This window comes from the organism of the source record quoted next, unplaced genomic scaffold (assembly GCF_019419815.1).
Source record: "Pyrus x bretschneideri cultivar Hongxiangsu unplaced genomic scaffold, Pyrus_bretschneideri_v1 Contig50, whole genome shotgun sequence".
In the NCBI taxonomy this organism is placed as follows: domain Eukaryota; kingdom Viridiplantae; phylum Streptophyta; class Magnoliopsida; order Rosales; family Rosaceae; genus Pyrus; species Pyrus x bretschneideri.
This window is the reverse complement of record NW_025999788.1, coordinates 2890387-2913899: the sequence shown is the minus strand read 5'-3', so window position 1 is coordinate 2913899 and position 23513 is coordinate 2890387. Positions and strand designations below refer to the sequence as shown.

The following is a 23513-nucleotide window of genomic DNA, read 5'->3' as shown; positions in this document are numbered from 1 at the left end:
AGAATCCTTGCAACCGCTAATGCAAAGACTTGCATTCAAATTTAAATATCAAAGAATGTTAAATTAGAGGTGATTCGTCTAAAGGCAAAATTTTTAGCTCAAAGTCAAATCTATCATCAATATACGTTAAAATTGATATTCGAGGTGAAAAAGATGAGTTTGTGGGCCTTTTTTATTATATTTAAATAGACCAAAGTCGAATGTGGGGTTTAAGTGGAGATTGTAAGTGTTTGTAGAAAGGATGGAGTGTGAGGGTAGTATTAGACAGTATGTGGGGTGTAATAACAGTTTTAGTACAAATAGAGAAAGTTGAAGGTAAAAACTCATTCAAATAATAACAATTTGAAATGTGAAATGTGAAATTGCTTCCCAATCAAAAAGGAAACGTCAGAAAGCGAAAACAAAGAGAAAATAAAGGAAATAATCAATCACTAAAACCAGAAAATAAAAGATCAAAGAAGTAGTGGCAAACAGTGTCCCAAAAACGGGCCAGTTATTTCCTAAAATTATAACAGGATTCGATTTTTTATAAGTCAATTAAACTTTTGATCTCGCAATTTTCGAGTTCGACCAATTCGAAAAGCTGGGTAGTTCATTGACATTCTTCCCAAAAGGGTCGAACACAATATATAGTTATTATTTGATCATAAGAATCTGTTGGTTTATTTACAGCTGCAAGCAAATATTTGACGGTAAGGGAAAGTTGAAAATATTTTGTAAATGCGAATGTAGGCTGGCATCTTAGTATATATGCATGAATGCATATTAAGGACCTTAAATAAATTCGAATAAATTGATTCATTCTTGCAAAGATATGCTCTTGGTCTCTAAAATTTGGTGTGACGTTAGTTATTAGTGTGTTATATGTGGGTCGGACAACATTAGCAATAAATTATGGACCTAGTATATTACATTAATAAATCAATACACATGCTTTTTTATTTGATTACGCCTAATCTAAATGACGTTGAGGAGGATTTGAACTTTGGTTTAGAGAGAAAACACATATTTCTACTCAATTTAGCTAAATATGACTTTCCATACACATGTTAGCATTAATTGATTGATAACGTTACTTGACACTAGTTATGCTGAATAATTATGGAAACGGATTTGTTTTACTTATTACCCTAGTCGGAAGCTTCACAAATCTAGAGGGATTGGCACTCTCTACTTCCGGCAAAAAAATTTGAACCATATCCTTTTTATTTTCCTACCAAAAAAAAGAACAGCAACTTATTCATTAATTTTGAAATATGGAAAGTTATTTAATGCTAACATATTTCTTAATTTCCATCTCCACAACTCGGCGATGCTTGTGAAATAGGGTAGATGACTTCCTATAAAATGCCAACTTGCAACGATTTTTGTTACTACTGTGTTTCGAAGGTTGATATGGAGACATTTGACCAGAAGCTTGCTTCAAGCTGGTTTGATGTTCAATCTGTTCCCCAAACCTATCTCCACCCACCAGAAAAGCGGCCTGGCAACACTATTGGCGTTCCTCCTTGCAAGAACATTCCGGTAGTTGATCTTGACAACGATGATCGCAGTCACACACTTCAACAAATTTCCAAAGCTAGCCAAGACTTCGGATTTTTCCAGGTTTGAAAAGAGTCATGCACCTTCATCAACTTTACACTTCTTTCTTCTTTTTTTTTTTTTTTTTTTTTTTTTTTTTTTTTTTTTTGCATTGAAGTTTAAAGTTCAATTATGTTTATGCTAAACGAAAGTTGTCTGCAATTGAATAGGTATCTGTTCTTTATTAAAAAAAAATTGTTTAAATGTTTTTGATAATATGTCATCAAGTTCCTTATCGGTGCATGTCTGTTTCTATTCTTTAATTTTTATTTAATAAGGGAACGACGTTTTGCTCAGAGAATTTCTAATAGTAACAGTATTGTTATTTTCTCAGGTCATCAATCATGGGGTATCCAAGAAGTTGATTGATGACACAATGAGTGTTTCCAAGGAGTTTCATGCAATGCCCCGAAAAGACAAGATAATCGAAGGCTCAAAGGACCCCACTGGAAGATGCAAGTTCTACACAAGCAGTGAAAACTATGCGAGTGAAGAGCTTCACTACTGGAGAGATGCATTGACTCACCCTGCTCATCCTTCTGAAAACAACATGCAGTTTTGGCCTCAAAATCCTACTCAATACCGGTACATAGTGCTCGTATCCTTTTCAAACAGAATGATTTCCGCATTTCCTTTTATCTCGCTACACTCTTCCTTTATGTCCTAGTAATTAAAGGAGAATCAAAGAGCTTGAAGGCGATGAGTGTTTTATGACAAACAGATGTGCGAAAATCGCTACTCATTAGCTTAATTCCATGCGATTGTAGATTAATCATTGTAGATTAATGATGATTTTGATTTTTTCGTGTATTTGCAGAGAAGTTTTAAAGCCATACGTGGAGGAGGTAAGAAAGTTGGGTTCTAGGATTTTGGAGATGCTTGCTGAAGGGTTGGGACTGAGCAAAGAGTTCTTCAATGGTGGACTTAGTGAACATCCACGGCTGCTGTCCAACCACTATCCGCCGTGCCCAGATCCTAGTTTAACTTTGGGAATACCGAAACACCGTGATCCAAGCCTCATTACCATTTTACTGCAAGATTCAGAAGGACTCCAAGTCTTCAAAGATGGGAATTGGATTGGTGTTCAGCCTATTTCTAGTGGCTTTGTTGTTAACATAGGCTACATCATGCAGGTACGTATCTAACTAAATTGTAATGTTATTAAAGTTTATATGTAAAACCCCCTTAATATATACTCTTTAAATCTTTATATACAAAAAAATGTGATCTCCCGAACATTAACTTGATGGCGTGGATTAATGCAGATGATCAGCAACTCGAAGTTTAAAGGCGCTGACCATCGAGCCGTGACAAATTCAAGAGTTGCAAGGACAACGGTTGCGTACTTTATTTATCCGTCTAATGAGACTGTTATAGAACCTGCAAAAGCTCTGTGCAATCCACCATTGTACAAATCCATGACGTTTACAGAGTTCCTTCAATACTTCAAATCGAAAGCTGCCAATGACGAGGAACTGTCGAAGGTTTTAAGCCTCTCGGAGAGCTAATAATGTGACCCGCGCGCCAATTAAGATAAATTACCACATATTTTGAGTTATAGTTTAGAATGATCTCTTCAGTTTTAAGTTTAGAATAATGTCTCGTACAATATTCCAAAATTGAGTTCATTTGGTTGTATTTAAATGCTAGCATTTATATTCTATGTCATTTTTTTAAGTCTACTTCATTATAATATTTCGGTAAACATTTAATTACACATATTCATTATAGTATAGCTCGGTACTAACATTTAGTTACACTTGTTGTACCATACATTGAGCCTTAGTATTTGGGCCTCATGATCGAGCCCATGATGTATGTAAAAGGTGAAGGAAACTCTTATTCTATAGAAGGGATCCTTCACCCCCACTTGAAGGGGGAGCAAGGGATGGCGAAGAGAGCAAACCCTAGCCTCTATAGCCTCCATGTACATTGTAACCTTCATTTACATAGTGAAACCGAATTGACACCAGTATGGACGTAGCCCCAACTTGGGGTGAACCACGATATATCTTTGTGTTCTTGTGTGTTTGTGTGATTTACGATCTGATTTACATTGGTCCAAGATCGACCCGATTTTGTGCGCCAACAACACTAATTCATCATAATATATTTAAGTACAAATATTTTGGTACATACATTTTTGGACAAACAATCCAATTTAATATATTTTGGTACAATTATTTCTGTTCACGTATGTATTTACATACTTTTCTTATGTGTCACTAAATGTTCTCTCATTTTGGCTTATTTATAATTGGAAGAACTAAAATGTGCATATTAACAAAATTAAAATTTTAATGTGGAGAGATGAAATAAAAATACACATTAAATAATAAAAGTAAAATATGAATTTTATCAAAAATATACTTCGAAGGATTAAAAATCAATATGTAATCTAACACCAAATCATGAGCTTTATTGCTAGTGATTGGCATACAAAAAATATATATAGGTTGTTGACTTGGAGTTGCAGCGCTGTACAAGTTGTGTGTTCTTCAGGGAAAGAAGAAAACTATGGCATGACTAGGAGATATATCATGCATCTTTGATTATGAAGTGCAAACACAGGCTTCTATTTGAACAATATTTTTTTAGGGAAAATTAGAATTCCTTACATTTTTTTTATATCATTTAGATTAAACATATGTGCCTTTTTAAAATTTGATTAAAGTGTTTTGACTAATAGTCACCTCTATTTTTTAAAATTAAAATAAATTTTGAATTTATCCTTTTATCTGCAGGATGCACTTTTTCTTATTTAGTGGAGATTTTAGTAGTTAAACTATATTTTCTCTTCTTCCAAATATGTTTTTTTTATGCAAACATTTAATATTATTTCTTTTTCCAAATGGTGAGATACGCATACAGTTGACAATGGCTCTCCAAAATTCCAAATCCATCAATTTAGGACATATTCTACTTGTAACCAAGTATGTATATCATCACATAAGATCAAAATCTAACGTAATGAAAGAGATAGAGATAATGTGATATATCACCAATTATATCTAAAATTATGCCTTATCTAACCCTTAGTATTAGATGGCAAGTGATTGTAAATAATTGTAAACATATCTAATTTGAAGTGCAGATGACTTCAAAAGAAATGCGAAAACGATCACCCTTAAACCATAATGGGTTGTAAGAAGATGTTGTAGGGAGGGACTATGTCACAAAGAAGTAGGCCAACTCCATTCTAAACCATAATTTCAGAGTGGTCCAGAATCACCTTCATGTTTAACCAATCTTCCAACACCTGTATAGAAATATACATATATGTAACTAGTTACAACTTTTAATTAAAAGTAAAATTCGAGAGACACCAAGACGTCAATAAGGGGCCACTAAGTTGTGATTTATATACGGTTTACTGTAGATTTAGTTTTTTTTTTTTTTTTATCAGAAATTTGTAATTGATCTCCAATTCTTTGTACATTCACATTTATGTTGTTACCAAACTACTTCCGCTTTAACTTTTATATATGATGTTGTTTAGGCATTTTTGTTGAAATTTGTGTCTTGCAGGCATCTTTGATGTATTTTTTAAAATTTATTTTATTGAATTTCATTGATTTGATAAATTAAATTAAAAAAATAAACTCTAAACCTATTGGTCAGAATCTTATATATCAGCATCTGTGAAACACAAACTCTCATGTTTCATTGACATTCAGCTCCATTTTTTTATGGCACCAAAACACAACAACTGGTACAATTTTGGTGATCAAACTGTCTTCCTAAACATCAAAAACCAGGTAAACTCCACATATCAACCACCTCTGCCCAGTCCACCTTCTTCTTTCCCTACCTTAGCTATTGTTCTACTAAGCCTCATGGCCTCAGCTTTCTTGCTAGTGAGCTACTATCTCATTGTTGTCAAGTTTTGCTCAAAGTGGCACCAACTCAATCTCTTGATCATGAGGTTTCCGACCACCTCACGAGCTCGACAAAATGAGGAGCTACTTACGGCCTTCTCTCCGTCAGTGTGGAACCGCGGCCTTGACGAATCAGTCATTCGTGGAATCCCAACTGTTCAGTTCAAAGGAGGAGAAGTTGATGAAGAGAGAAGTGTGTGTGGATGTGCAGTTTGTTTGAAGGAGTTTCAAGAACAAGACACACTAAAAGTTCTTCCCAATTGCAGCCATGAGTTTCACTTGGACTGCATTGATGTATGGCTTCAAAGCAATGCCAACTGCCCTCTTTGCAGAACAAGTGTTTCGGGTACTATTCGTTGTCCAATCGATCATGCCATAGCACCGAGCTCTTCGCCTCAAGACTCGGAGCTGTTTTCGATCGGTAGTGATGTGGACTTTGTAGTGATTGAATTGGAGGGAGGAGATGGAGTCATACTTCCGCCTAGGCAACAACATAGCAATGATTCTACACAAGTCATAACTCATACCACTACATAGAAGTTATGAATCAAGAAGGACGGAGAATGTCAAAAACTCAGGTCTGTTTTTCCCTTCCTGTTGAGTGTGAGTTGTAATGTGAATTTCTTTTTGTACCCTTTTCTTCTTAATACAAGCGGTATTGGAAGAGGGGAAATCGAGCTTAGGACTTGAGATGTATAGATGAATGCTTTTAACTAAGCTGTAAACAGTTGGCGCAAGATTGGGAGAGGGTAAGTCAAACTTAGGACATCAGGTGCAGAAGTGAATGTTCTTAACTATCTTGGAACGACATTGGGAGGGGAATCCGAACTTGGAGCCTTGTGTAGGTGAATTATCTTAACCAACTAAGCTAAAGGTTTGATAAACCAATGTATGGGGTCACATTGGGTTAATTTTAGACATAATGAAAGACATTGGAGATTCCTTGCTTAAACCCTGGCATGGGTTTTTGAGAATCATTGCTTCTAGCTTTGTTATCTTCTTCTCCATGAATGAGAATGATTACTTTTGACATATTTTTATATTGAAGCAATTATGCAAATGTTGGTGAGTGCTGAAAGCCTTAATGGATTCATTATGTCCAATTTTAATTATACGAATGCTATTTCTTTGCAATAATACTATTCTTACCATATTTTTGTACCATAATTGTATACCATCTGATATGGACAGCCATATCATCTAAATTAATTAACATTTAATTTCAAAATGTTAATCAATAAATAATAAAAGATTGTTAATTAAATGACGATTGTGGTATACGAGGAGTCTCCTTCTTCCACCTAAGATTATTTAAGTCTTTTAATTAATAGAAAGATTGAAATTAAATGATGTAGTTTGTCCAACTCATCTGCCACCTAAGAAGGTAAAAAAATGTGATATAAAATTATGATAAGAATAACATTACTCATTTCTTTGGCCCTTATGAACATAGAGGAAAGAAAAAGAAGGCTGTATGATTTTTGCACACGCATTTTTTTATGTCGATTCATGTTTAACTTTGTCTCTAGGTTTTCTTTTGATCTATTCAATTCAAAGAACAAAAATAAGCAACGGTATGCATGATGAGAAAATGGTGTACGAAAATCATTTCCATACAGGCATGTTTAGTTACAAGGAATAGAAATTGCGATCATTTCCCTCGTTAACTTTCCCTGCGTTTACTTACAACTAAGGAATAAAAAAAGTGAAAATTTTCCCTTGAAATCTGTAATTAAATGCCTAAAATCTGGAAATCAAATCCACTAGGTGACTAGTTGATCCGATTCCCTTTCCTTCTCTTTATGTTTTAGTTCCCTAATTCCTTCAATTTCCCATTTTTGTTAACATGCCCTAAAAGAAAAGCAGGGCCAAAACAACAAAGCAGCATACATGAGCCAAGCCAACACCAACATCATCATTACATGCCTTTGCTAACCAAACATCATCAAGAAGTTGTTCAAGAGAAACAGAGTTACTATATTGTAGGGCAACATGTCTCAGAAAAATCTGGCAAGCCAGCGTAAACCAGTCGTCCACACGCTCGAAATGTAGATTAAATTCTTACTAAACATAATAAGTGTATCACAAAGACCCGTAAGATCGTTTATTAATCAAGCAATTAAGGACCAAGATTATCATTACAAGCTTCGTAGACAGGCTAAACTCGAATGCTGGCCAAAATCTTCAACTTCTAGCAGAAAAAACAGGGTGATTACTTCAGAATAATTAAGGCATTGGCAAAACTATGAATCACTATAAATTGTGTCGTTTATATAACTAGCTACGTAAGATTACCAAAAAAATTAAAACCAGCAGCCACAGATCCTCACCAATATATGAAGCTACCCAGTCCATGCTATGCAGCAGATGGATAAGTTTGAGCATCTTCTGAATTATTAATTCACAGGAAATCAGCCTTTTGAACTCCTGTCAGATCCATGCGTTTGGGTCTGGGGCAGAGGTAAGGCCTTTGTAGTAAATTCATTACTTGCAAATGTGTTACGGGCTTTAAATTTCAATTGTTCGAGAACTCGGTGTGCTTCTTTGAGTTCGTCTTCAGCACTTGGTCCGTGGCTTTCCCAAGCATCAACTACTTGCTGCTGGAATTGGATTGCAAGGACATAGCTGAAAAATCCAGGAGAGATTCTGAGATGCTATATTTGTCCATAACAATCGACATAAGACTAAACATTTCTACTAAATGCATCATTCGTCTAAATGAATTGCTGCTTGATAAATAGAATTTAAGTGCCAGAATCGTATTAAGTTAACTTTCTTTGACCAGGAAACAATGGAAATAGCAAGATTTATAACCACATTGTAACTTCCATATCCAATGAAGTAATAAATCTATTATGTAAGAGAATAAGAAAGAGTATTAATACCTTCCCATGGCAGCGTATGCTTTTGAGAGGTTCTGGCATGACTCAATTGAATCGGCATGATGGGGACCAAGTGAGACATCCATGATGTCCTTCGCAACAGCAAACATCTGTGCAGCTGACTGAGGTCTCTCTAGTTCTAAATATGCTGCCCCCAAGTTATTGTAAATATAGCCGACGCCAAAATGCTTGGGACCAAAGCTCTCTTTCAACCTCTCAGCTGCACTCTCCAAGTAAGGAACAGCCTGTGAGACCTTTCCGGTCAACAGAAGTAACCACCCTATTCTAGCTGAAACACTTCCCTCAGAGTGCTGTTCTTGTGGGAGCTTCTCAAGCAAAGCTAGTGTTCGCTTTAACAGTGAGATTGCAGTTTCAAACTCATTCATAGTCTCATATTGCATTGCTATCTCCGAGTATGCTTCAGAAACATCTACTGGGGAGATTGTCTCTCTCTTGTCAAGAATTCCACAAGCAAGCTCCAAACATCTCTTTGCATCTGCCGTTCTTTCCTGATTACATAATGCTTTTCCCATCGAGATAAACACCAGTGCCCTAGTCTCACTATCCTTATCTGTCTGCTGAACAACACGCTTCAAAGTTTCAATAGCCTCGTCAAAGTTTCCCAGGGCAATCTGCATATTAGCAGCATCAATCTCCGCACGAAGCAAGTCGGAACTAAGACCCCAATTCTTCAAAACCCTTTGTGACAATGCATTTTGCTCCAACGCTTTCTCATGCTCCTCCAACCCAGTATAAATGACTGCAAGAAGCCTCCTGTCATGTGCAACCTCAACCGAATTCTGCCCCAACTTTTCTTTGTGAATCTCCAACGCCTTCCTACAGAATCCTAATGCATCTTTAAAGTTCAAAAGAGCTACATACGCCTCTGCCAAATCCCGGTGTCCCTTGCCAAGTTCAGTACTATCTTTCTCCAACATCAACTCCTTAATCTCCAAACACTTCCTAAGATTCCCTAGAGCCTCCTCTCTCCTCCCCATTGCCGTCTTCACATTTGCCAACTCGAGCTGCACAGCGTGAAGCACCGGCCTAAGATCCCGAACATCAAAACCCTCCTCCTCTAATCTACACAACGCTCTATTAGCCCTATTAAGGTACCCCAAACTATCACTAAACCTTTTTAATCCATAATTAACAGAACCCATTAACTGCAAAGCCATGGCAACAACCAAAGAGGGCTTACCGCTATCGTCTCTATCCAAGGCCTTCAATGCTCTGGTAGCAAAAGACAGAGCCATTTCAGGGTCCTCGCCTTCCTGGTCAAGCTTGAGGCCGACTTTCAGAGCAGCCATGCCGAGCTCCCTCTCTTCGAAAGCCGACTCCATGGCCTTGAAAGCCGCAAGCATTTCTTCGATGGTTTTCGCAGACTCGAACGCCTCTTCAAGGTCCGACTTTTCCATGGATTTTCTTTGCCTGGAGGAAATTTGAGGCGATGTTTCGACGACGGTGTTCATATTTCGAGATGGGTTTGCTTGGAATTGGCTACTTGTGAAGAATGAGTCCTGAATTATGGCGCAGGGGCTGAAACGGGCCGGTGAGACCGGCGGCGGAGATTGCGAGGAGGAGGAGGATGGGCGGTCGGAAATGTAATTTCTGGAAAGAAAAGGAGGGGCTGAGGATTTGAGTCTCTGGCGAGTGAGGTGGGAGAAGAGTGAGATTGAAGATTTTCTCATGGTCCGAAATGTTGAGAGGTTTTTGTGAATTTGGGATTTTTGTTAAAACCCTTTTGCATAAACCCTACAACTGCTTTCTGCGTTCCAGTGAAGGCGATGGACAACGAACAATGAAAACTGCGATGTCCCTAAACGGCGGCGTTTTAGGCGCTAAAATTTCGGGTTTCCTTGCATAAGTCCAGTGGCATGGGCATTGTAATTTTTTGTGTGGATAAGTGTGTCGGCCCACATCATTTGTAAAATATATTTCACGAACGTACAGGTGTGTCGGATCATATCATCTGTAAATCATATCTCCTGAAAGCACGAAACTCTTTTATTTCATATTTTCCAGTTATGTCAAAGTTTCTCACATTTTGGGCTCATTACTTTTGTTGTCCTATTAATAGTCTAGCAGTAATGTCTAAATTTCTCTCTTTTGAGCTCATTACTTTTGTTGCCCTATTGGGTGTTATGGTTTTGCTTGTTTTGTCGACGTCTTTGTTGTACTTTTGAAGATGCTTTTGCTTGTCTTTGTTAACGTTTTTGTTGTATTGTTAGAGTTTTATTGAATAAAATCTCGTGTTTGGCATGAAAATATTTTTATTCACTATGACTAACAGACACAATAAGCCAATCATAATAATCAAGTATCAAACTTGTTATTTATGTAAACCGAATCTAAGGCTTTTTATTTACAGGTTGAGAAGAATGTCGCTTAACCGTAATACTAGTAGAATATTGAAGAACAAATTTGAAATGATCAATAAATAACTTATATATACTAGCATCTTGCCACATGTATTCTTTATTATCTAGACGTACTAATTAGGGAGGAGCATTCTTAGGCCATCTCCAACCGAGGGCTGGCTAGAGGACTCGTTTGGTCCTCTAAGATATTAATATCTTAATTAACAGTACATGGTCATATTTGCCTCCGTCTCCAACCGATGGCCAAAGGGCCATATGACTTGTTTTAGCCCTGTCATAAAAAACCGTCTCCAATCGAGGGCCAAAAAACCAAAAAAAAAAATATGAATACAATTGCTAGTCAGCTAGCTGTTGGATTCAAATTTTTGTTTAAGCATTTCTGTCAGTTATATTCGATAGGATTTTTTGAATTTTTGGCTAGCCCTAGGATGGCTGCATGCGACCAGCCCTTTGGCCATTTCAAATTCCATAGGGCCCACAAACCCTTTGGCGTAGCCCTCGGTTCGAGATGGTTTCATACTATTTTCAGCCCTGTAGACTCTTCGGTTGGAGATGGCCTTACTATATTAAAAGCTTCCGCTATTTTAGGATGCTGACTTTAGATAACACAGATTCCTCACAAAGTCAAGTATTGGTCTAATCAAGATTCGATTGAATTTATATACAACAAAGAATGCACAGATTCCTTGAATGAGTGGTAACATTAATCACATTCCACAGTTGCTACAAGACCACCCAAATTACTACTTAAGCAAGAACCTCTTGATAAAACCAGAGGCCAACAAATGGTAATCGATATCACTACAAGCTTGAGGGGTGGCTATGGATTTATTTTCGGAGTTTCAGGAGGTCCACTACTGTACACGTCACCGAAATGAAGATTACACTCTCCTGCCTCTAAGTCTAGGTCACCCACGTACGTCGTTCGGGACAAGCTTTGGTAGTTCCTCCAGTCCAACCGTTGTTCTTGTTCTTGTTCCGGTTCTTCTTCTTGTTCGTGTTCCTCGAAGCTTCCGTAAAAATTATCTGAAGGCTGGCGCATGAAGCTTGGAGGATCGAGAAAGCTTGACTGGGGCTGTTTCCCGTGTTGGGTGAAATCTGGAGGCTCGAGAAAACTTGACTGGGGCTGTGTTCCGTGTTGGCCGGTTCTAGCCCACCAATGACTCCGCATTGGATTTGCGGAAGTACCAGCGTCATGATGCTGAAGTACACTCTCTCGGTGGAAAGGCGCTGATGTAGAAGCCCCCATATTAGACTGTGAACGGTCATCATAACGATGCGCCCAGAGATCTTCAAATCTCAGTTGATTATGTAGAAAGTTGGTTGGGGTCCAATCAGTAGAATGTTGCTCAGTAGCTTCAAATGGTTCTTCTGGAATTTCACCAGCGTAACTTGCCGAATGGTGTGGCCGAGAGGTGTAATACCAATCAAGGAGATATGGGTGATTCTTTTGATCTGCGTCAATTAACCACAGAGACCCCAAGTGATAGCCAGTTCCAGGGCTATGATATGGCCTTTCCCGTGATAAAAGATTGTTCCGGTCGCCAAATCCTCTCAGAGGAGAATATGCATGTCGAGTTCCTTGTCCCTGCAACTTTTGCTCCCTGAAAGTTCTCAGCTTTTTAAGAAACTGATCACCTTCAGTATTTGGGTCCCACGATGGATAGTTACTCTTGAAGCTGCCACAAAGATTGGAAAGCTCATAAGATTTGAGATGCGGAAAGGCAATTATCCAGGGCGTGCCTAATTTGCATAGTCCTAGGAATACTGCATGTTTTTGGCAACTACTTAATTGCTGCTTACAGAAATCTTACGAGTAATGGTTGTGATCTTACCTCAAAAACGATTTCTCCATTTTCCCCTGAGAACTCCTCTGGGAGCGAGGTACATTGTAAGGTGACCCGTAATTGCTATTACCGTGCCTTTGAAAGTCGAAGGCACTAAAACTGCCAGGAAATCAAGAGGGCAGTCAAATTTCGTATTCTTGTTAATAGAGTATATGGTGCCAGAATACAAATGAAAAGACGGTGACAACAATGACTGATGGAGAATACCGACCTACACACATGACCAACACCCTCAACATCTACTGTGAAGTCTTCAATAAACTGTAAAATGTCATCCACCCTCTGCAAAATGAATCAGATAGCATATTAGAACAAAAAACTGCCAACTGTGCACAGATGGCATAGAAATAAAATGAGATTCAACAATTATGATCAAAACTGACCTTCGGAACAACAAATATAAGTAAATATGGAGTAAGGAAGATTGAGGCCATCTCCTCAAGTAACATCATTCCAGTATACTGCATTGAAAAATCAAAACAGCATGAACATCAGCTTAATTTGTTTTGTAATCATAAAATGTTATAAACTGTTAATTTCTTTCCTTCGGGATAAATTCAACTGGAAAGGGTAACTAATCTTCAAGCATGTAATATAATCAAAAATCAAAACTGGATATAATATTAACTGTGAACAATCAAATATTTACTGGGACGGAATCAAAACACTAGATTCCACCACGTATGTGATGCATAAATGGGGCCTATAAAATCTGTTTCACCAACTGGCAAAAGATACGTCCTACTTTTCTGAAACTCTCAACAGAAGCCACACTACACTACTTGAGTGCCCAGAAATATTTTCCACATGTAATCCCAGTTTAAGATGAACAAGAGTAAATGAAATGAGAATTACCTGAAACAGGGTTTCAAACTCTACCCGAACCCTTTCAGTATTCTCTTTGCCACGCCATGTCTTCGGCATATAATGTGTATATTGTACCACCATAGACATTGCGCCCTCTGGATCAAGGACCAGCAGTTCATCGGTAATGGCAGCCCTGCTAATAGCTGTTATAGTTCCAAAAACAGCAGCATACCAGAACAAGTTGCGTCCAAATATCTACATGATTAAAAAATATTGTAGAAACAAAATAATTAGCATCGAAATGTATACAGACAGCCTGATATAGCATTAAGTTACAAGTACGAATATCTTACATGGCCCTCTAGCAGAGATTCCTCCAGAAATGCGATGATGATTAGGATAGCAGCAAAGCCACCAGAAACAAAAGAGATGAATTTCGCTATTATGGATATAATAGGACAAGGAAATTGCTTCAGATAATCAGAAGCATGCACTACACTGCTCGTGACTCGGTGTTTAAACAAATGGTCCACCTGCCATTCACCATGCCAATAGTACAAAACACTGTACAATTATAGACATTGCAAACAAAAAGCAGGAAGGGAGGGGAATATTGATTTTCCTAAGCCAACATAACATTTGGACCTTAAATGACAACTTTTGACTAACAATTTTTTCTGTAGCATAAGTATCAGACATGGGAAAAGGATCGAGTTGAACTTGAGAGGAAGAACAAAAATATTACCTCATTAAATTCCCTAAACATCCACCTTGACAAATTTGACCACCTTCGAGATGATGCCGTGCTTGGATGGTTATAAAACTGTTCTGCATGCCTCAGGAAGAGATATACCAGCATGAATATTACAAGAAATGGGGAAAGGAGAAGCATTACGAATCCAACTACCATAAGCCTTTTCCTTAATGTTCTTGGATTAGATTTAAAGTCCCTTGTAACGCAGAAATTTCTGCAGAAGGAGTCACATCGTCAGAAACGAATATTATAACAGAAAACACACAGAACAAATAAAATTCTACAAGTGCATCCTGTTTGTAAACAATATTACACACTCATTCAAAAGGAAATAAATAATACAAGCCATTGATACATGAATAAACAATTATCAAGAAAGCCATACTCTACCCTTTAGTGGTCCTTGAAGCAATGCCACTCAAACCAATAAAACCTCCTACCAAAGATTCTAGTGTAGACAAAACAGGTCCCAGTTTATCATCTTTCCCTAAATTGTGCAAATATTTATAAGCACACGAAGTAGATTAGAAAATAAAAGCAATAAAAATATTAAACACAGTCTGACCAAGAGACTATGACAACTCAACCCAATACTTTCTTGCCAGTCAGGGTGACCATATTAAGAGATAGCTTCTAATTTTTATTTTTCTTTTAAAGGAAAGCATAATAGTTTTGCTCCTAGCATCTTATAGGATGAATCTTCACTGTAGCGAACAAAAATTCTAAAGTACAAAAACAAGAAAGAAGGCATCATAATGTATTCCAGATAATTGTAAATATGATATAGATCATATGCCATTTGGACATAAGATCAAGACTCCAAGTGAAATCGAGAAGTACATAAACATTGCAAGATGTTTGTACTTAGATTCACCCTACCGATCAAACATGCTCTGCAGAATGCACCAATTTAAGGTCCACTCGAGGGTTTTTGTCAGTATTAATCGTCCTTGCTTTCCATCAGAGCCAAACTTTACAATTGGACCAGCACCTGGAACCCACTGTGAAATTGGGAAAGCAAGCACCCCCTTGTTAAGCATTCCAATCAAGTAGTTCTCCTTCCGCATCAATCGCATAACCACATCATGAGCAGAAAGATCTTTGACCACACAGAGCCGCTGCGATCTTTGTAGCTGAACAACCTTTTCAAGAATTGATGCCCATGGCATGGTCTGAATTTCATTGTCTGTGACATGGAGACTGCAAGAAGACAACCAAAATCACTATTCTTTACCAGTAAGGCATAGATTTTGTACAAAACAACAGGCATAGTTTAAAATGCATTAAATCTTTTGAGATCAAACTACTCAGACATACCTGTTGTGATAGAAGTGACGGACTGCCAAAGTATCCCTTAACTGAGAGAAAAACCGCAAAAAACAGAAGACCAAATAAATGGAAAATATGCCCAAATATCCAACAATGATGGCTTTGGAAAGAGTTAGAGGGGTTAATGGGTGCTGATGAAGGGCTTCCTTAGCAAGGTCACAGGGCTTAATTCCAGATTCGAATGCATCCATCCCACATTTTGCATTACGAAGACCATTCCAATCAACTTTTAATAAGAAGAATCCTGAGAACAATATAGTGAAGCCCAAGCTCAGAAGTTCAACCATCCACTTTATAATAATACACCAAAGTCCTTTCTCACAGTAGTAGCTGTAGAGCCTTTCAAAGAACAGGTCCAAATCAGCAATTGGTTCAACATTTATACTCTCACCATTAAGAAGCCCTGAAGGGCTCTCACTACCAGGACTCGGTGCCCTACCATAGTCAGATAATTCAACCTCAGGAGCCACATCCCTAAGCAACCCTGATGTCAAAGATGAATCGCCTTTCCACTTCAAAATGCCAAGAGATGTCACACCCTTCAACCTACGGAACATCATTCACAAAGGTTGACAGTGGACATATACAGCCAGTCCATTCCACAAACTACTATACCAGTTAAGCAGGTATCTGCAAGGATGAAAGGCATAAGATAAGTCCTTTTACAGGCATGTAAAGTTCTAAACAAAGTTCAGCATCTGTGAAGAGGGTAAAATATATAATGCAGTAACAAAATCAATAAGCTCTCCCACCACAACCAAAACACCCCACTCAGATTATCATCACATTGGAATGACAGTTTAAAGAGGATCAAATTATCAAATCACAACTGAACCAACCACGAACTGTCTCCAGCATACTAAACTGATCCGCTGAACCCAAGTTTTTTCAGATTGAAAATGAACTAGTAAGTATATAAATATGCCAAACAAACCAAACTTAGAACATAGGCACTAATTTCACTATCCAGTTGAGTAAAAGCAACAGCGCAACCTCGAGAAACGCACACAGAACCTCTCCAGTGCAATGTAACACAAAATCCTACAAACCTAGCACCCATTTTGTTTTTTATCCTACATAAAGCAATATACTTCAGCTGTTTACTTTCTCGGAAAGTTCCAGACTTTTGTGCAACAAAGTAAAAATCATACCCGAAAGCTGGAATAATTACTACAATCTGATCATCTACCTTGACCATAAGTCAATTCACCACGAAAATATCAAATCCTAACAAACAAATTAAACAAAACCCAGAAACGCAAATGCAAAAATTCGACAAGAAGAGGAACAAAACCATGTTTATGCACAGAATTAAAAATTGAACAAAACTCCATCATATTCAATCTTTCTTTTGGGCAAAACAAACAAAACCCAAAACGAATAACAACACGATAAAGTTAAAGAAAGAATCTTTACCTCCGAGCCACGAAGCAGCATCATCAGAAGAGTCGAAATCAATGAAATTGATTGGAACACAGAAAAGATACGTTTCGAAAAGGACACCCAATTCGAAACGGATTGAGACGGTGAGAGGAAAAGGGCAAAGGGGGAAGAGAGCTGTGGAGGTAAAAAATGGGGAAGAAGCTGGAGGGCAACGGTCCTGTAAATACAAATGGCTCTGCCGATTGATTGAAAGCAGAGAGGAGAAACCGAAGAGAGAAGGGAAAGCTTTTGGGATTTTTGTTCAAATTTATTTAATCATTTGGATGTTTTGTTTTCTTCTTCTTCTGTCTCCCTGCGTGAGAGCTTGCTTGTTTAATTGTACCAAATAATAAGAAAATACTAGGAAGGAGACGTGGAGTCGGGTAATACTTGCGAAGGGAGCCTTTGATGCTTCACAAACCTTGGTTTTTGTTGGAATTAAATTGTATTAGGTTCAAAAATCTTAAATAATTGCGAGTATGACTGGGGAGGGTTTGCTCCGGGCCCAAACAAGGCCTGGATAATAGTGATATTTGGGCTTAAGGGCTTAATAGGGGAGCCCACGAATCTACTTTTACGATGGCGGTATTTTCGAGTGGAGATTCAAACTAGAATGTAAAGGAGGCAGACATGTTATCTCAAACAACTAGCCTAACACACAATATGTAAATGAAAAACACTTGGGTCGAAAGCAGCTGGTCGAGCGAGCACCAGATTAGATATAGTGATGCTGATTGTCATGGTAAAATAGTTGTAGTCGAGAGATAGCAGTGATTGTGGAATGTTGTACATACATTTTAAAGATTGAATTTATGAGGCACATGAATTTCTAAATGTTTTTGTTTATGAAGTAAACAAGAAAATTGGTGCATTTAATTTTAAATTTCGATTCTATCTAAATTCTCAGGTTCAAATTTCATCTCATAACGAGCTTGATACCAATGTGTTTTCATGTCCTTGTAGTGTTAATGTATCTTTATATCAATTTCATCCATCTCATATTAACGTCGTTCAAGTCGGATTGTTAGTACATGCTTTTTATTACAATGCACAAAAATACTTGCGGAAAGATTAGTATTTGTAATGTGTCGTCGTTATTTTAAAACATTCCATAAACAAAAACGGTGACACAACAAACAAATCACCTCTTTCTACTGCCTAATATAATATAATAAGGTAAATTCATCTCTGAGTTTTGAATGTTAATTTCGATTCTTTTTCTTTTTTCTAAGAAAAAAAATTCAGGTTTCTGATTTTTGCTTTATCATATTAAATTTTTAACCTTATTTTAAGTTGACATTTCCAGCAGGGTTACGTTTTGGGAATGTATTATTCCCACTCTTTGATTAATAAGTACGCATGCGATTTTTTAGAAAAAACATTAAAAAAAATAAATAAAGCAATTCCCAATGATCCTGAGCTTTTGAGAATCTTTTAGCCAAAATTACGCTTTTGTTATTGATTTTCACGTTTGTGTTACGAATCTAATCTTACTGTATGTAATTGTGGAATATTGTGATCTTGGTGTTCTTTTGTGCGTGTGCGCGCATACAACAGAAGAAAGGTGAGTTGCTACTTGACTATTGGTTCGACAAACATTCTAGATTGGTTCGACGATTCTTGGTGGGAGGGTATGCCGTACGAAAGTTGATTTTACCGTAAAATCAATTGATAAGATAAGAAGTAGCTCAACCTCTTATAAATTTATGCAAGTTCTCTCCTCTCATCAATATGAGACTCATTTTCAATACGTATCTTCACATGTGGCGAATTTTCAAGCCTAACATGAGATGATATGGAGCGCGTGTGGCCGTTTGACTTCACACGTGGGACAACCTGCTCTGATACTATGAAGAAAGTTGAGGTTCCACCGTAAAACTAATTGGCAATATAAAGAGTAGCATAACCTCTTATAAGCCCATGCAAGATCTCTCTTTCCATTAACATGGAACTCATTCTCAATATCGTCCTCGTGATTTTCCACATGATTATCCACCCGCCGATGTAAATCATTTCACCTGTTGTTCATGTGAAGAGCATAGTTTCGGTCATGGGATCTGAGGCAGCAACATGTTCGAGAGCTGAGAAAGTCAGGCAGTAGAATTTCCGACTTGAACAACATGCATATAGTAAGGATGTTGAACAACGTGCAAATCTCTGATGTCCTTTCGAACTACGATGTCAATGCAGACATTCTATTCATGCATCTAATTGTATAAGAAAAACCTTCAATGCTTAACACACGATCGATCGATTTCACTACTCGATTCGATTACTTCAGCTTCTGAATGAGAGAGGATGCATAATCTTGAATCGATCTCAGATTCCGGAACAGCGAGCGAGGTTGCTAAGAGAGAAAGAACTAGTGCAGCACCGGGAACAACTAGCCATCATCAATACCCACGGTGATTAAGTACTTGATTGTAATATATTGGTTAAAATTCAATTATCTGTTTAATGGACGTCCAAATTAAGTGTAGTGTAAGTCGGTACATACGTTTTTACGCACACAAATAATTTCCAAATCGTTTTTGTATTATCCGAAACCATGTTTAGTTAGCGTAGGCGGTCCGAATAGATCTCTGAAACAAAATTAGTGTTTGTTTGGGGTTATTTTTTGGAGCTGCTTCTGCTTTGTCAGGAAGTTTTGAGTTGCTGTGGTGTTTGGTTGTGATGACATACTGGGAGCTCAAGAATCACAGTATATAAAAAATTCGGGCTTGGGCCTAAAAAAGCCCAAATGAAAGCCCAACCGAAGCAAGAATGCGGGAGCCAACGGATCTATTTGGCGGGAAGCAATCGGCCAGGCGAGCGGCGCTTCATCTTTTCCCGCCAAGGAGAACTCGCGTAAATACCAAAATCCCCAAAACGCTAATCTCTTCTCCTTCTCTGTGAGGCTGTGACCCTCAAGATCTCGCCTTTCGATCGATTCCGAATCCGAGTTTCTCTTCATCTACTCAATGAGTTCCTCCGCGGAGACCTTCAGATGCGAGACGCCGGTGAGCAAAACCCTGAACCCTGAGCCCCAAATCCGAGAAAATGAGACGCTGAGCTCCAAAACCCCCGAGAAGCCACCGCAGCTCCGTCGTGGAGCTCGCAGCCGCAACGTCGCGCTCCCCATTGAACAAGTTAGAAGATCCGCTGCCAAAAGCCTGCTTAAGTCGACCCAGAAGAAGCAACTGACGGACGAGATCGCATCTTGGCCGGACAAAACCCCGCTGAAGACCCGCGTTCGCCGCTCCGTGCAGCTACCGGAAAAGTAAGAATTTTTTTCTAGCTTCAATTGATTATATGTGTTTGATTTGCTGAATTGTTTGGGTTGATTTTGATATATTATGTTCTGTGGGTGTTTTTGCAGGTATGAGATGTTGGGGGAGTTTTTCAATTGCTTGGATATTTCGATAGGGAGGTTGCGAAAGAAGGGTTTGAAGTCGAATTTTACGAATATTAGCCCGGTGATTGAGCATTTAACGGATAGGTATTTTTCTTTATGTTAAAGAAAATCTTTTTAATTTTCTGTTTGGTTGCTAAAGATATAATTTGATGCTGCAGAAATTGATTGAGTATTGTTTCTCTAATTTTTAGGAGGTTTACTTATACCCACTTGGCTCAGCTGAAATTTATTTTACCTGAGGTAATTGAGATAAAGAAAATGGTTGTGTGGGATGAGAAAACCAGTCGTAGGAAGCCGGATCTTCACATTAGCATGAATATTCATGCAGTGCCGAATGATGGCAAGTTGAAATCTGAAGGTGGTGGGATTATGCGTTTGAGGAAGGCTTTCCGCAAACGGCTTGCAGATATTTCAAAATCCTATCCTGAGGTATACTTCCGAATTCTGATTGCAAGCAATTTAGAATGCAAAGTACTGAGTTAATTTATGTAACAATGAGAACTTTAGGCAATGATTTTTATTCCCGGTCATTCTTGCAGCAAGGTGCCTATATTTCCATTTTTCTCAGTCGTTATCTAATTAAATTAGATTAGGAGTTAAGGAAAGTATTTTTACTAGTCCACTTGTCGAAGCTGGGGAGCAAGTTTCAAGTTTTGTAAATGAAAAAGAGAGATCATGCTAGTATACTTGTGACTCCAAGCTTTTCTTTTTATCGTTTTTACAATCTATTTCTTGATCCACTTTGCCAATACTATGTGGTCTAACAATTCTTAATTTGTTTTTAGGATTACGAAATTCCAGAAGAAATTCTACCATATCCATTCAATCATGTGAAGGAACACATGCATTCAGATACGGTCAAGTTTCCTGCATCGTCATCTCCTGGTGAGGTATTGTCCAGCGTATGTACAGTTAAGCAAGCAGCAGTATCAACGATCTGCCTTCAGGGTGATGCAATTCCAGATGAAATGCATTTAATGACATCTAATCAATCAAAGGGGGATTTGAATTCAGACATAAACGAGACTCCCACACAGTCAGTGCCAATTAAGACATCATTTGAAACACCTAAAAAGCAGCAATCAGCAATAGAAGGCTATCTGTCCCGGTCTTTTCAAAGGCACTCTTTTCAGAAAGTTACAAGAACTGAAACCCAATCTCCAAAATTTTCAGTTCCAGAGTCAAATTTCAGTGCTTTTTTCTCCACTGAGGAAATCAGTACTGCTGCTTCATCCTATGGCCAAGTTCCTGCAACTCCAACTAAAGAGAGAGACCACATAGAAAATGATGATGGTTTGCCCAAAACAGGTGCCAGCATTGGGTCAACTCCAGAAAAGGTTGCTTCAACACCAGCCAGGTTGATGACCACAACACCTGCATTGCACCCGCCAAAGAGATGCTATATGAACCCCAATGATAATTCTACAAGCTCCCCAAATAAATTGTTTAGGCGTTGCTCCAGGTCATTGAACTTTGACACTCCTGTGAAGAATAAAATGTTGAGCCCAGGTTATATTTCTACAAGCTCAACGAACAAGTTGGTTGGGCATCCTCCATGCTCCAGGTCATTAAAAATTAACACTCCTGTGATGAATAAACTGTTTGAGGAGAAAGTACTTGTTCTGGATGCCGCATCACTTGATAGTGACATTTCCAATATTCTTTCAGAAGGTCTTCTGCAATCAGTATGTCTATCGTGAATTTTCCATTCCTTTCTCCTTATTGAGCATGTCTGATTCTATAAAAGCTGCTGGAGCTTACTAATTCCATTTTTATTAACTTGCCCTGCACAAAAATTTTGTCTTCCCCTTTTTGTTCCAGTTGAAATATCAAAAGCAGATTAGATTATAAATATTCAAGAGATATGCTCTCATCATCTATTCCAGTTACCTTTAATAATGGGATGGATGGTGTAGCATATTTTAACAGATGTTTTCTGCGTCCAGCACACAAACTGTTATTGGGAAACTTTTTGTCTTTTCGCATGTAGTAGATGCAGCAGAAACTGTACGACTCTCTAAGATGTCAATAAGTGTAAATATTTTTCTTTCTTTTATTTTGGATAACAATATGATTGGATGAATGTAGAGTATATATAGTTGAAAGAAAAATAGTCATGAAAGCTTTTGGCTACTATGTCATTGTTGACAATTTTAACCTCGGAACCAGTCTCTAAGAATTGGTTATTCCATATTTCTCTGCTTCTACTTGGATATGAACATAATGAACTTTAATTTTGAGAACTAATCCATATACGTCTTTGCAGATTAAAGACAAGGAGAGAAAGGCAAAGGAGCGAAATGCAGCCATCTTGCAAGCAAAGAGGCGACAACAGATGATTTCCAGCCTTCCTGAACTCTTCAACATGATTCATTTCTTATTTCAATCAATGAACTGTTCATTTATGAAAAAAGAGGATCTTGTAGAGAAGCTAATTTTTAGCCATTCTGATATCGTTGATGAAGGTAGTCTATATATGAAAGAAGATTCTTTCTGAATTATGGAAGCTTCAGTTGAGCCTAAGTTCCTTTTCGTGGTTCTTTTCACAGGTGAAGTTGAAGAGCATCTTAAGTTGCTATTAGAACTGGTTCCAGAATGGATTTCCGAAAAGTTCGCATCTGGAATTGTCATCAAGTGAGTTGTCTTTATAGTTAGAAATACAATTTGTATGTTTTAATGTATATTGTATTCCATTACAAGTTGTTTGACATCATTATGTTTCTATTCTTCTTGCAGGATTAATAAATTGTCAAACCCTGAGTCCATACGTGCACGGCTTGAAGAAGCAAAGTGAGCTACATGATGGGTATTTGAAGGTTACTGTAAGAAGCAAATTTAGGGGATAGTGTCGCAATTTTACCCTTTCATTAGACATTTTGTAAACGTTTTAGTTAATTAGTAGTTCATGTAAAGTAAATCTGGGTGGCCTAATCTAGTTGTTAGTATGGAGGCTTTTGTCAAGAATGATTTAGCAACAATGTTATTGAAATATATATTTCCCTTTTTACAGTTTTAAGAGCTTTTTTTTTTTCTTTAAAATTCAAATGAATAGCAAAAAAATTCTATGCATAACAAAAAAATGCTTGGTTTCAAGCTGATTGAGATGTGCTAGTTCTCGAGGGTTATTTCTAAGCATCTTCTCTTTAACCACATTAGTTGGTAGGTCTGATGACACTTCTCATGAAGTTAAAGCAGAATATGATACATCTTGGATCGTATCGACCTTAATGTGCTAGCA

At 37.8% G+C, this 23513-nt stretch overlaps 5 protein-coding genes across 7 annotated transcripts; 3 read left to right on the top strand and 2 right to left on the bottom strand.

The window, feature by feature from the left end:
* Positions 1 to 1395: 1395 nt before the first annotated feature.
* On the top strand, positions 1396 to 3097 carry LOC103946082 (hyoscyamine 6-dioxygenase-like). The gene is made up of 4 exons (XM_009356702.2): positions 1396 to 1605; positions 1916 to 2166; positions 2399 to 2714; positions 2847 to 3097. The coding sequence occupies exons 1-4, from the start codon at positions 1396 to 1398 to the stop codon at positions 3087 to 3089; spliced, it is 1020 nt and encodes a 339-aa protein (XP_009354977.2). The 3' UTR covers positions 3090 to 3097.
* Positions 3098 to 4972: 1875 nt separating this feature from the next.
* Positions 4973 to 6262, top strand: LOC103946081 (RING-H2 finger protein ATL16-like). Its single transcript, XM_018647141.2, has one exon. It carries the CDS (start codon positions 5271 to 5273, stop codon positions 5994 to 5996), a length of 726 nt encoding a protein of 241 aa, XP_018502657.2. The 5' UTR covers positions 4973 to 5270; the 3' UTR covers positions 5997 to 6262.
* A 1244-nt stretch (positions 6263 to 7506) lies between these two features.
* On the bottom strand, positions 7507 to 10192 carry LOC103946038 (protein KINESIN LIGHT CHAIN-RELATED 2). 3 transcript variants are annotated; one of them, XR_667059.3, is made up of 3 exons: positions 8345 to 10192; positions 7790 to 8084; positions 7507 to 7650 (listed from the first exon to the last, which is right to left on the bottom strand). XR_667059.3 is itself a non-coding variant. In XM_009356657.3 (2 exons), the coding sequence occupies exons 1-2, from the start codon at positions 10030 to 10032 to the stop codon at positions 7871 to 7873; spliced, it is 1902 nt and encodes a 633-aa protein (XP_009354932.2). In that variant the 5' UTR covers positions 10033 to 10192; the 3' UTR covers positions 7507 to 7870. The 3 variants fall into 3 exon arrangements, 1 of the variants encoding a protein (XP_009354932.2); XR_667060.3 differs by having other exon boundaries at positions 7507 to 7647; XM_009356657.3 differs by having other exon boundaries at positions 7507 to 8084.
* A 1161-nt stretch (positions 10193 to 11353) lies between these two features.
* On the bottom strand, positions 11354 to 17142 carry LOC103946037 (autophagy-related protein 9). The gene is made up of 10 exons (XM_009356656.2): positions 16876 to 17142; positions 15448 to 16089; positions 15010 to 15330; positions 14122 to 14344; positions 13730 to 13909; positions 13425 to 13631; positions 12953 to 13030; positions 12781 to 12851; positions 12558 to 12668; positions 11354 to 12401 (listed from the first exon to the last, which is right to left on the bottom strand). The coding sequence occupies exons 2-10, from the start codon at positions 16017 to 16019 to the stop codon at positions 11543 to 11545; spliced, it is 2622 nt and encodes an 873-aa protein (XP_009354931.2). The 5' UTR covers positions 16020 to 16089; positions 16876 to 17142; the 3' UTR covers positions 11354 to 11542.
* Positions 17143 to 19826: 2684 nt separating this feature from the next.
* Positions 19827 to 23284, top strand: LOC103946036 (CDT1-like protein a, chloroplastic). Its single transcript, XM_009356655.2, has 7 exons — positions 19827 to 20140; positions 20240 to 20359; positions 20467 to 20704; positions 21061 to 21960; positions 22542 to 22740; positions 22825 to 22909; positions 23012 to 23284. Exons 1-7 carry the CDS (start codon positions 19842 to 19844, stop codon positions 23067 to 23069), a joined length of 1899 nt encoding a protein of 632 aa, XP_009354930.2. The 5' UTR covers positions 19827 to 19841; the 3' UTR covers positions 23070 to 23284.
* Positions 23285 to 23513: the final 229 nt, after the last annotated feature.

Coding starts and splice junctions, on each gene's coding strand:
- LOC103946082 (XM_009356702.2), top strand. CDS start 1,396: ATGGAGACATTTGACCAGAAGCTTGCTTCAAGCTGGTTTGATGTTCAA. Junction 2,167..2,398: donor CAAAATCCTACTCAATACCG/GTACATAGTGCT, acceptor GTGTATTTGCAG/AGAAGTTTTAAAGCCATACG. Junction 2,715..2,846: donor ACATAGGCTACATCATGCAG/GTACGTATCTAA, acceptor GGATTAATGCAG/ATGATCAGCAACTCGAAGTT.
- LOC103946081 (XM_018647141.2), top strand. CDS start 5,271: ATGGCACCAAAACACAACAACTGGTACAATTTTGGTGATCAAACTGTC.
- LOC103946038 (XM_009356657.3), bottom strand. CDS start 10,032: ATGAGAAAATCTTCAATCTCACTCTTCTCCCACCTCACTCGCCAGAGA. Junction 8,085..8,344: donor GCATACGCTGCCATGGGAAG/GTATTAATACTC, acceptor TGGATTTTTCAG/CTATGTCCTTGCAATCCAAT.
- LOC103946037 (XM_009356656.2), bottom strand. CDS start 16,019: ATGATGTTCCGTAGGTTGAAGGGTGTGACATCTCTTGGCATTTTGAAG. Junction 14,345..15,009: donor CTGCAGAGCATGTTTGATCG/GTAGGGTGAATC, acceptor CTCCTTCTGCAG/AAATTTCTGCGTTACAAGGG. Junction 12,402..12,557: donor ATGGAGAAATCGTTTTTGAG/GTAAGATCACAA, acceptor TCTTTGTGGCAG/CTTCAAGAGTAACTATCCAT.
- LOC103946036 (XM_009356655.2), top strand. CDS start 19,842: ATGAGTTCCTCCGCGGAGACCTTCAGATGCGAGACGCCGGTGAGCAAA. Junction 20,360..20,466: donor ATTGAGCATTTAACGGATAG/GTATTTTTCTTT, acceptor TCTAATTTTTAG/GAGGTTTACTTATACCCACT. Junction 22,910..23,011: donor GCATCTGGAATTGTCATCAA/GTGAGTTGTCTT, acceptor TTCTTCTTGCAG/GATTAATAAATTGTCAAACC.